Source organism: Chiloscyllium plagiosum, chromosome 10 (assembly GCF_004010195.1).
Source record: "Chiloscyllium plagiosum isolate BGI_BamShark_2017 chromosome 10, ASM401019v2, whole genome shotgun sequence".
NCBI lineage: Eukaryota > Metazoa > Chordata > Chondrichthyes > Orectolobiformes > Hemiscylliidae > Chiloscyllium > Chiloscyllium plagiosum.
This window is the reverse complement of record NC_057719.1, coordinates 32,783,423-32,796,071: the sequence shown is the minus strand read 5'-3', so window position 1 is coordinate 32,796,071 and position 12,649 is coordinate 32,783,423. Positions and strand designations below refer to the sequence as shown.

The following is a 12,649-nucleotide window of genomic DNA, read 5'->3' as shown; positions in this document are numbered from 1 at the left end:
TCCCGACCTCTCCGCCCCCACCCCCGTCTGACCTATCACCCTCACCTTGACCTCTTTCCACCTATCACATTTCCGACGCCCCTCCCCCAAGTCCATCCTCGCTACCTTTTATCTTAGCCTGCTTGGCACACCTTCCTCATTCCTGAAGAAGGGCTTATACCCGAAATGTCGATTCTCCTGCTCCTTGGATGCTGCCTGACCTGCTGCGCTTTTCCAGCAACACATTTTTCAGCTCTGATCTCCAGCATCTGCAGTCCTCACTTTCTTCTGATCCTTGAAGGACACTAGGTAACACGGTATGAAAGCAGGAAGGGAAAAATTGCAATTGATTCCCTGGCTATGATTGGATGGTTGTGAATGAATTAGGTGGGAGCAGAGAGACATTAAGAGGACAGTATGCTTAACCATGTCAAAGACTGAAGACAGGTCAAAATGGACAACGAGGAAACGTTGACATGTATTACATTTGTATAGGACTCCAACTGTGCCTTTGCTAAGAACTGTTTTGGTCCTGAGACGGGGAAGAAAACTACTGGGAAAATTGGAATGGATTTGGGAAGAGACAATACATCCAAAGACTTTGGAGGGGTAAGGGTAGTTCAAGAGTGACTGGTAATTTGTATTGGTGGCGAGGCTGAGGGACTTTTTTCAGGAGAGACGTAATGATGGCAGTTTCAAAGGAGAATGGGACAGCACTTGAATTGAGAGAACCATTAACAATATTGATTAACATGGACACAGGAAAGGAAATGAGTAATCAGCAGTTCAGTCAGAATAGATTTAAGGTATTAGGAGGTGGATCCCATGGATAAATTAAGCTTGGAGACGGCATGAGAGCAGATAAGAGAGCAAGATGCAAATTAGATCTCGGTCTGGACAAATCCTTTGAACAAGTTTGGTCAGGTGAACTGGTAAAATTAAGGAGCATGGCAAATGCTTCTGATTGTGTGGTCTAGATCACAAAGGAATCCCGATATCTTACCAATTTTAACCTGTGTGGATTTGCAGGCAAGTGAAAAAAGAAATCACCATGGAACTCATAAGTGATCAAAGTATATAAACACTCCCCTCCCCTCCCCCCCCCCCATGATTCAACTCACAATTTGACTCAGCATTTTGGCTTTAAAAGCTCCCTGAGCTATGTAGGACTCACCAGGGTGAGTCAGGTGAGAGCACAGTGGCAGGCTGGGAAGCCATCAAAGAATAAAGCTGAATAGCTGCAGCCATTCCTTGAGGTGAAAGGCTTGTATTGGCAGTATCAGTTCTGAGAGTGTTCTTCTACTGCATCATGGATGTTTTCCAACTTCATAGGGACTATTAATAGAGTCACAGAAGCATACAGCATGGAAACAGGCCCATTGGTCCAACTCATCCATGACAACCAAGTTTCCCAACCTAAACCAGTCCCACTTTCCTGTGTTTGGCCTATATGTCTCTAAGCCTTTCCTATTCATGTACTTGTCCAAATGTCTTTTAAATGTAACTGTACCTGCATCATCCACTTCCTCTGGCAGTTCATTCCACCCACAAACCCTCTCTGTATGAAAAGGTTGCCCCTCAACTCCCTTTTAAATCTTTCTCCTCTTCCCTGAAAAATATGCTCCTTAGCTTTAGACTCCTCTATTCTAAGGAAGATACCTTTATTATTCAACTTACCTATGTACCTCATGATTTTATAAACTTTTATAAGATCACCCCTACGCTGCAGTGAGAAATGTCCCAGCCTATCCAGACTCTCGTTATAACTCAAACCCTCCAGTCCTAGTAACATCCTTGGAAAACATTTCTGAACCCTTTCCAATTTAATAATATCCTTCCTATAGCAGGGCATCCAGAACTGTACCCAGTACTCCAAGAGTGGCCTCATCAATGTCCTGTTCAAACCCAGTACAACATTCCAACTCCTGTACTCAATGGTCTGAGCAATGAAGACAAGCATGCTAAATGCGTTCTTAAATATCCTGTCTACCTGTGACCCAAAGTCCTATGCATCTGAACCCCTAGATCTCTTTGTACAATAGTATTACCCAGGGCCCTACCATAACTTGGAAGGGTTCAGAAAAGATTTACAAGGAAGTTGCCAGGGTTGGAGGGTTTGAGCTAAAGGGAGAGGCTGAATAGGCTGTGGCTATCCTGCAGTGTCAGAGGCCGAGGGGTGATGTTATAGAAGTTTATAAATCATGAGGGGCATGGATAGGCTGAATTGCAAGGTCTTTTTCTCAGGGTTGGGGAGTCCAAAAGTAAAGGGCATAGGTTTGAGATGAGAGGGGAAATATTTAAAAGGGACCTAAGGGGCAACGTTTTCATGTAGAAGCTGGTGCAAATTTGCCATTAGCTGCCAGAGGAAGAGGTGGCGGCTGGTACAATTACAACATTTAAAAGGCATCTGAATGGGTATATGAACAGGAAGGGTTTAGAAGAATATGCGCCAAATTCCGGCAAATGGGACTAGATTTATTTAGGATAACTGGTCAGCATGAACAAGTTGGACCGAAGGGTCTGTTTCCATGCTGTACAACTCTATGACTCGAAGTCCTGCCCTTGTTTGTTTTACCATGGTGATTTTGTTTTACCAAAATGCACTTATCCAAATTAAACTCCATCAGTCACTCTTCAGCCCATTGACCCAATTGATCAAGATCCCTTTATAATTTTAGAAAGTCTTCCTCACTGTTGATTATATCACCAATTTTGTGTCATCCACAAACTTACTAACCATGCCTCCTAAGTTTGGATCCAAATCGTTCTTGGTCTTCATTCACTTAGATCTGCACTTCTTTTGCTGTCAGCTTTTGCTGCAGCACAGAGGCAGCTCTATCTTGACTTCTGATGAGCAACAGAAATGGCAGCAGCAGGAACACCAACACCAGCAGCATTTCCTCAGGCACTTGCTGATCCACAGGACAAAGAATAATGGCACAGATCGAGCTTGCAGGAAGTGAGTTCCCCAACTCAGGATCTACAGACTGAGGAGCAGCAGTCTTAGCAAGCCTGAGCACCAGGATCCTGGGTGTTTTGGGGGAGGGGAGCGGGACAGGGATTTTCAGAGTTCCTATTGCTGATATCTGCAGTATTCAGGCTCAATGCTGCATTCTGATGAAAACAAGTGGGCACACGTGGCCAATGGGCTTCAAATGGACCTCCTTGCTGCCAGGTTATCTGCCTTTTTTCTCCTGCAAAGAGAGTGTAACAAGTGATTGAACACAGAGAAGGCAAAGATATCACGAAGCAGGGATTCTTTAATCCACTGTCATTAGGTCATTACAAGTTGAAAGGAAATAAGATTAAAGATGAAAATACTTACATAGAATAAAGCCTGTGATTTAGATTGGGTTCAGGAATCCTTTGTCTTGTCTGCTTCATCTGATGAACCCTCCTTCACTTACAAGCACCCCTTTTCCAGACAGGGCCCATTTGACTGCTCCTGCCATCCCCCCTCACCATCATCACCTGCTGCTGGACATTCCAGAAACACAACTCCTTGCTTGAAACTGGTAATCCCAACAATATACATAACATTTACTGACCATTTGCTAAGCTGTTGCAAGATTAGCAGGTTCAATTGCACTATGATGCCGAGAACATGTAAGTCCACATTAGTGGCAGAATACCATTCATGCACCAATTACCTGGGCACATGGTAAATGTTGGGACAATATCAGCATTTGCTTGAGAGGGCCTTCTCAGCCTCTTATCTGTACTTGGACCTTCTAAGGGATCCTGGCTCTCTTTTTATGAAGTGAGTGGGTTCAGTGGATGTCTGGGCCATGAAGAGTGTTCGGATTACATGCCACAAGAGACCTCAACAGATTTTAACTCCCTGATTTTGTTGCTATCTCAATGCTTGGCCTCCTGTCCAATCAACATTATTTCCAGTCTGGTCCTGGAATAATGGTCCCTTGGACCAAATGAAGTGGTTGGGCAGGTAGGGCAAGGTTCAATTGGGGATCATGGTTTGGAGTGTATATGGGCTACTCTGGGTAGGGTAGGCCCAAAGTTTCTTTGTTGGGCCAAGAGACACTCTCCAGTTCCATTTGACAAGCAAGGAAACCTAAAAGAAAAGCGAAAAATCACACAACACCAGGTTACAGTCCAACAGGTTTAATGGGAAGCACTAGCTTTCGGAGTGCCACTTCTTTGGCGCACTGAAAGCTTGTACTTCCAATTAAACCTGTTGGACTGTAACATGGTGTTGTGTGATTTTTAACTTTGTACACCCCAGTACAACACCAGCATCTCCAAATCTTAAAAAAAAATGCTTTTGCCGGTTTATCTCTTTGAGGTTTTTTTACGACCTAAACCCTTTTCTTGACAGGGAAGGCACTCAGGCTTTGGGCTACGTTTGCAGATTGGGACTGGAATTGAACTAATTGTGTTTTTAAAGATGGACTACGCTGATGTCCACCATTTGGGTCCTTCTCAGCAGACCAATAAGCTATCTGCTCCATCTTTACTGCCCCACACTTGCCACTATTTTGTTGATTAGTGAGGAGGTCATATTGTCCTTTTTCCACTAGTCTATATCGAACAGGTTTCCTGAGAATATGTGAAACAGTGAGTGCTATTATGGCTATAGGAATGAAATAATGAACAGAAAAAAACAACAGTCTGCCAGCCAACTTGTTATGGGCGGAATTTAGGTATGGCTGGATGATGTAAATTTTCCATTCGTTTCCATTGTATTATACTGCTGAGGAAAGGTTTGAGGCAGAAATCAATGACTTTTTTCTAAAAAAAGTGAAACAGAAAGTCCGTGGAAGAGTTTGCCAGGAGTCAGTGTTAGGATCTTTGCGTCAATATATTCATGACCTGGATCTGTGAAGACAGTAATGTAGAACTTCAAAAGAATGGACAGATAAGTGCAGGTAAAAGTAAATAGACTGAAATATATAAAGTGATTTATTCAGTAGAAAGAACATGGAGAGACACTACCCAGTAAAGACTCCTATTTAACGGGGTTGCAGGAGCAGAGGGACCTGGCTGCATGTGTGCATATATCATTAAAGGTCACAGTGGTTAATAAAGTAAACAATACCATAGGCTTTATTAATAGCACCAGAGAGTAAAAGAACAAGGAGGTTCTCTTAACCTTATATAAAGCAATAGGTCAGCTTCACCTGGAGAATTGCATCCATGTCTGGACACCACCCTTTAAGAAAGATGTGAAGGCATTGGGGAGAGTGCAGAAAAGATGGACAAAAATTGTCCATTCTGTTACATACCAGCTTGGAGAAGTAAGAAATGTTTCTTTGGAGAGGAGATTTGACAGAGGTATTCAAAATCAAGGACAGAGAAGAGAGAGAAAACATGTTTCTACTTGTAGAAGAATCGAGAGTATGAGGGCAAAGATTTAAAATGGTTCTCAAAAAAATCAATGTTGACATAAGGAGAAACTTCTCACTCAGCAAGTTGTTAACATTTAAAATGTGCTGCCTCAGAGAGTGATGGATGCAGGTTCAATCATTACACTCCAGAGGGAATAGATTGTTATCTGGAAAGGAACAAAGCCCGGCTACAAGGGCAAGGCAGGAGTGTGGCACTGGGTGCATTGCTCCTTTGGAGAGTTGTTGCAGCTATAACCAACAATCAAAGTGATGAAGCTGCTAATCATTGAAATAGCAATGTTAGTGCAACAGGGCAAACACAAAAGGAGGAACTTTGTTGTTTTCTGACAGGGCCCATTTGACTGCTCCTGCCATCCTCCCTCACCATCATCACCTGCTGCTGGACATTCCAGAAACACAACTCCTTGCTTGAAACTGGTCATCCCAACAATATACATAGCATTTACTGACCATTTGCTAAGCTGTTGCAAGATGATGCTGAGAACATGTAAGTCCACATTGGGCTATGGTGGGATTTGTAGCAGAACCAGATGAGAGATCCAGTGAGATCTAGCTGGAGAGGATCTAGCTGGAGAGGATCTTGTATGCTTTTGCTGGGTTTCAACCAAGTTTCTCGGTTGGAGTGTTGCCAATTAGGAGGATTATAGTTAGCAAAATGCCTTATTAATAGCACAGCTTGTCTCATTATTATTCCACTTGTCATCTTACTAAATGCACCACGTAAGCTATATGTCAAGAAAATGTGACATGGAAAAGGTGCCTGGCAACTTCAATCTGCCCCTTGTTCCACCAGACATCACACTGGACAGCACTGAGCAACTTCTCAGGGCACACACAGTGGGCAATGGCCTCCATACATTGGCATCTGATATGTGCCAGCCTCAATTTCAGGAATAGCGGAAGACGGTGAAAAGTGTATCAAGTCACCAACCTCCAGCACCCTCTTAGTGTACAAGGGACAGGATTAAAAACAGAAACGGAAATAAAACAAACAGCCAAAAGAAAAGGAAATGTCCAGATCACTCCCCTGCCTCTGACAATAACCACCTTCAATACCAATTCAGTTCGATGGGCTAGATGCTATAAATGTTTTACATCATTAAAAGAGATGGATCGCCTATTGCTGGGCAATCTTTGCACAGATCTATACAGTGTTAGAATCCATGAGGTAACAAACTTGGTATTTGCAACACCGGTGCTGCAGACTGCAGCATTGATCTTGTACGTTTAGTCACAGCCAAGCAGAGCAGATTCAGCAAGCTGCATCAAATGATGACCAGGGACAACAGGTCCAAAAGCCTGAAAGCATCCAACAAGCCCCTGAGTCAGCAAAAATAAAACTAAGAACGACAGATGCTAGGGATTTGAAACAAGCAAAAACCAAAATTGATGGAATTATTGGCAGCATGTATGGAGAGCGAGAGAGAGACAGAGACGGAGACAGAGACACATTTAACTTATATAAACGTATGAAAACATGTCAATTCCATACCTCAACAACTGAGGGGATATACCCTCCCACACAAGATTCCTTCTGATTTGTGATGGGAGATTGCCACTGGTATTTTCTACCAGTTCCTTCATTCCTGATGAAGGGCTTTTACCCGAATCATCATTTTCCTGCTCCTCGGATGCTGCCTGACCTGCTGTGCTTTTCCAGTGCCATTCTAATCTAGACTCTTATCTCCAGCATCTGCAGTCCTCACTTATGCCTGACTGGTATTCTCCATGAGGAGAAAGTGAGGTCTGCAGATGCTGGAGATCAGAGCTGAAAATGTGTTGCTGGAAAAGCGCAGCAGGTCAGGCAGCATCCAGGGAACAGGAGAATCGACGTTTCGGGCATAAGCCCTTCCTCATTCCTGAAGAAGGGCTTATGCCCGAAACGTCGATTCTCCTGTTCCCTGGATGCTGCCTGACCTGCTGTGCTTTTCCAGCAACACATTTTCAGCGCTGGTATTATCTATGGCCAGAATTTCATTAAGATCTGGCGGCTGACTATATTGCCAAGTTTTCTTGTGTGCAATACTTCAAAAATACCATAAATGCATCAAGTTAAAAATCTCACAACACCAGGTTATAGTTCAACAGGTTTATATTTGGAAGTACTAGCTTTCGGAGCGCTGCTCCTTTATCAGGTGGTTGTGGAGTATAAGATTGTAAGACATCACATAAGATCATGTAAGACATGAGTGCATTCATGTATTGGAACATTGACCACCATATTCAGTTTGCTCAGTGGTACCTTGACAAATAATTTCTCACAATGGTCAACTGTACATTAATCCATTCTTCCAAGATTTCTGCAAAAAACATTGGTGAGGCCACTTTTAGAATATTGCATTCAATTCTGGTCTCCCTGCAATAGGAAAGATGTTGTTGAACTTGAAAGTGTTCAGAAAAGATTTACAAAGATGTTGCCAGGATTGGAGGGTCTGAATTAAACAGAGAAGCTGAATAGACTGGGATTTTTTTTTTCCTAGAACATCAGAGGCCTTATGGGGATGACGTTAAAGAGGTTTCTAAAATTATGAGGGGCATGCATAGGGTGAATCGTCAAGTTCTTTTTTGCAGGGTAGGGGCATCCAAAAGTAGAGGGCATAGATTAAAGGTGAAAGGGAAAAGATTTAAAAGGGACCTGAGGGGTAACTTTTTCACGCAGAGGGTACTGCATGTATAGAATGAGCTGCCAGAGGAAGTGGTGGAGACTGGCACAATTGTAACATTTAAAAGGCATTTGGATGCGTACATGAGTAGAACGGGTTTAGAGGAATATGGGCCAAATGCTGGCAAATGGGACTACGTATTTATAGGATATCTAATCGCCACGGATGAGTTAGACTAAAGGTTCTGCTTCTGTGCTGTACAGCTCTATGACTCAATGATTCTAAATGTGATGTTCAACACATTACCTCATTTCCTAAACAAGTAGTCTTGCAGAATACACCATTCATACTGAAAAATCCATGATCATTAAACATAAAGTGATTTGCCAAGATTTTTAAAAAGCTTTGTTAGATCTCTATGATACTCCTTTAGGCTATAGTAAACCCTCACTGGCAACTCGCATGTTGGAAGATTGATCCAATAGTACAAAAGCAGAAATTGCTAGAAAAGTTCAGCAGGTCTGGCAGCATCTTTGGAGAGAGATCAGAATTAAAGTTTCAGGTCCTGTCACCCTTCTTCAGAATGGAAGATTTGTCTGCACAGATGCTGCCAGACCTGTTGAGCTTTTCCAGCAATTTCTATCTTTGTTTCTAATTCCCAGCATCTGCAGTTCTTTTGGTATTTTTCGATCCCTCTTGTATTCTTACTACCCAATTGTTGGAAAGAAGTTGCCAGACCTGCTGAGTTTCTTCAGCAATTTTGGTTTTTGTTTGTTTCAGATCCCCAGGACCCACAACTCCACTAATTTTTGTGTCATCTGCAAACTTACTAATCTGACCACCTACATTTTCATCCAAATCACATATACATATATTACAAACAATAAACATTCCAGTAATGATCTTTGATCAATGAGCAAACAGGCAGCAATCCCAACTTCAGCCATGTCAAAGCATCACCATGGCAAAGTACAACATTGTTGAGTCCAGTACACCTACAATGACAGTAGTCAGTCCTGTAAAGAAATAGATGATACATCTGGACTGCACATCACTAACTATCCATCACACAGGATGATACTGAAGATATCATGCCAGACAACAACCATACACCTATGATAAATGACACACATCCATCTGTGATGACAGCAAAGCACAGAGTATTGAAGCATCACTAACAAGTCATAACAACTGTATAAGAACTAAATCTGATTGTGCTGAATGTCCGCAAAGTGTTATCTGAATTTACAGAGACAATATATCTGGGTGTAATCTTTGTACCTGTTTTATCAGAACAAGGGTCCCATTCTTTAAAGGAAAAACGGAGGATATTTTTCGATGGCACAGATTCTAGGCCAGACAGGCCTATACATTTAAGATAGTCACATGCCATCACAATGTGTGATGTTCTAATATTAAAAAAAAAACTGCCTTGCCTTCAATCACTCTGTGCATGTAGTCAGTTATGGACATTAAAACTGACTTTGCATCTACATCTGTGATATTATAGTCTTGTCATCAGTGCATTTTGTAAATAAATTTCATGGTGTCTGACTCAACAGAACCCAGCCATCATAGTATATGTTATGTGGACTGACATATGTAGAAAATTACAGAATCATAGCAAGTGGTGCTGTTACCAAGGTGCTCTTGATGATGAGCAGTGAAGGTCCTCACCACCCCACCCAGAATATATTCTGAATCCTTGCCACATGCAATGCTTCTCTTTGCCCATGCTGTGGGTATAGAGTCAAATGTGGGCTGGGTTTCCTTTCCTACAGGATGTTAATTTATCAGATGAGCTTTTATGATTCATGGTCATCATTAGGCTAGCTTTCAATTTCAGATGTATGAATTGAATTTATATTCTACCAACTGCTTTGGAGAGATGTAAATTTATGTCCCCAGAGCACGAGCCTGGATTACTAATCCAGTGACATTAGCTCTAAGAGACCAACTTCCTTGAGAAGGAATCAATTAGCTGATGGTACCGCAATTGGCACTGTTGTACAGTAGGGAGGGTCAAAGTGTAGTTTAGTGATAATGATAAGGGACTCTATATTCACAAATGAGTGTTTCTGTGACTGCAAGTGGGTTGTTGTGGAGAGGTGTTTTTCTCACTAGCAGTCTGTGACCAGAGATGTTCCACAACGATCAGTGCTGGGACCTTTGTTGTTTGTAATGTAGGTGGTCTTCTTAGTAATTTGCAGATGACACAAAAAATGGTGGAGTTGTGGATAATGAGGAAGATTGTCAAAGAATACCATATAACAGAGATCAGTTGGAAAGTTGGGTGGGGAAATGGCAAATGGAGTTTAATCCAGGCAAGTGTTAGATGCTGCATTTTGGGAGGTTGAAAGCAAGTGAAAAGTATACAGTAAAAGGCAGTACTCTCATGAGCATTGGTATGCAGAGAGATCTTGGGTGCAAGCCCATATCTCCCTAAAAGTGATCATACAAATGGATATGGTTGTAAAGAAAGTGTGTGGCATGCTTACCTTCGTCAGTCAGGGCACTGAGTGTGAAAGTTGGCAAGTCATGTTGCAGCTATATAAAACTTTAGTTAGACCATATTTGGAGAGTGCAGTTCTGGTTAACACACTATAGAAAGCATGTGGAAACTTTGAAGAGGGTGCAAAAGGGTTTTACCAGGATGTTGTCTGCTTTGGAGTGTATTAATGATAAGGAGAAGTTGAATAAACTTGGATTATTTTTGTTTGAGCATTGAAGACTGAGGGAGTGACCTGATAATAGTATATAAAATTGATGAGAACCATGGATAGTGTGGATAGTTGGAGTCTTTTTCCCAGGGTGGAAATGGCAAATTGTAGGGGGCTTCGGTTTAAGGTGAAAGGGGAAAAGTTAAAAGAGATACATGAGGCAATGTCTTTACACATAGTGTGGTAAGTGCATGGAATGTGCTGCCTGAGGAGGTGTTAGAAATAGGAGGTGTTAGAAACATATATCAATGTTTAAGAAGCATTTAGACAGACACATGAATAAGGTAAAGACTGGAGTGATAAGCACCATATCCAGGCAATTCGGATTAGTTTAGAATGGCCTCATGGTTGGCACAGACATGGTGGGGTCAAGATTAGAGAGGTGCTGGAAAAGCACAGCAGTTCAGGCAGCATCCAAGGTAAGTAAAATCGACGTTTCGGGCAAAAGCCCTTCATCAGGAATACAGGGCCAAAGGACCTGTTTTTCTGCTGTACTGTTATATGTTCCATGTTTAATTTCAAGTGTTGTTCTGATTGACACTTTATATAGTTTCATGTAAATATAATTTGAAGTGAATTGGAGACACTTGAATGTTTGTTGTACAAATTTAGCTAAATTACTTTTTTTGATGTTTACAGGTTTCTACATGTATATAGAGACTTCCCGCCCTCGAACAGAAGGTGAAAAGGCTCGACTCCTAAGTCCTATTTTCAGCACACTGCCTAAAAATCCATATGGTTCCATTAACAGTGCTTACTGCGTCAGCTTCTACTATAACATGTATGGAAAGCACATAGGTATGTGTGAGCAAAAGAAATTTGTGCATCTGTTTGAATTAAAACATGTTTAACAGCATCTTCAGTTTAACATTTACCTCTTTGGTAAAGGATCAATAGAATGCAGAAGAAAAGTGATCAAAATAATATGGCTAACAGGAAACAATTGACATAAATTAAAGGATAGATAATATTAAAAGTAGCAGGATAATAATGTGTATTCTTGCACTATTTACATTGAATCCAATAGGAAGTATTCACTTACAATACATTTTGGACACAGGAATATTACCTTGAAGTGTGGTAGTATCAGTAAATGAAAAGAACAATTGCTAAATATATCTGTTTATTGATCTAAATTGTCTTTTTAAAGTATTTTGTATGCAACATTTGGAAAGCAACATTTTATATTATTGTATAATGTATAATTTGTCAGTCTCTCTGGGGTTTGGGCCGAGAGAGTTAGGAAAGTGATGTCTTCAGTTCAAGGAGGGCTAGTAATTGATTCAAGGCTGAAGCAGCACTGCAAGGATTGGGATATGAGTAGGATGGAGGGTAATGTGAGAGTGGAATGGTACAGGTAGGCTGGTGAGAGAGTGAATTGAGGAAGCAGAGAGTGAGTGGGGAGGGAGTAGAGAAGGGAAGACCATAGTGAACCAAAGGAGGAGAATTAGTGATCGACAGGCTTGACGAAAAGAATTGGAAGTCTTTGGGATCAGAAGGAATGATCCACAGATGGTGAAATGTGGAGGGATGGAGTCGAGGCAGGTAGATGAGATTTGAGAAAGAATGCATAAAGCGATGAAATGAGGGACAGAGGCTTGGAAAGTGGGAGAAAGAGATTAAGAAACAGGACAGAGGAGGGAGTGATGAACGGAATAGAGGAAAATGGTTTCATCAGAACTGGAGGGGACCAACATCCTGGAGATTTGTTAGTGCTATTTGGGAGCCTTTAAACTAGTAGAGATAGGGATGGGAGAACCCTCATTAGTTGTGAGAATAGCAATGAGGATGGTTCTGAATTTAAAAAGAGCATGTTGGTTAGAAAAAGCAGGTAAAAGTAAGTCAGTGAACAAAATAACTCTGAAGAATTAAAATGCATTTATTTCAAAGCAAGACATCTTACAGGTAATAAAGATGAACTCAGGGAATGTATAGGATCATGGGGCTAGGACACGATAGCTATTATTGAAACTTGGCTGAG

The 12,649-nt window shown here is 41.6% G+C and overlaps 1 protein-coding gene across 9 annotated transcripts in view; it reads left to right on the top strand.

The window, feature by feature from the left end:
* mdga2a (MAM domain containing glycosylphosphatidylinositol anchor 2a) overlaps positions 1-12,649 on the top strand; it is a 932,327-nt gene that overhangs the window by 862,592 nt on the left and 57,086 nt on the right. For all 9 annotated transcript variants that reach the window (XM_043697342.1, XM_043697346.1, XM_043697340.1 and 6 more), the window contains one exon: positions 11,308-11,466. In XM_043697342.1, the coding sequence (XP_043553277.1) occupies positions 11,308-11,466 (159 nt within the window). The remainder of the gene's footprint in view (positions 1-11,307; positions 11,467-12,649) is intronic.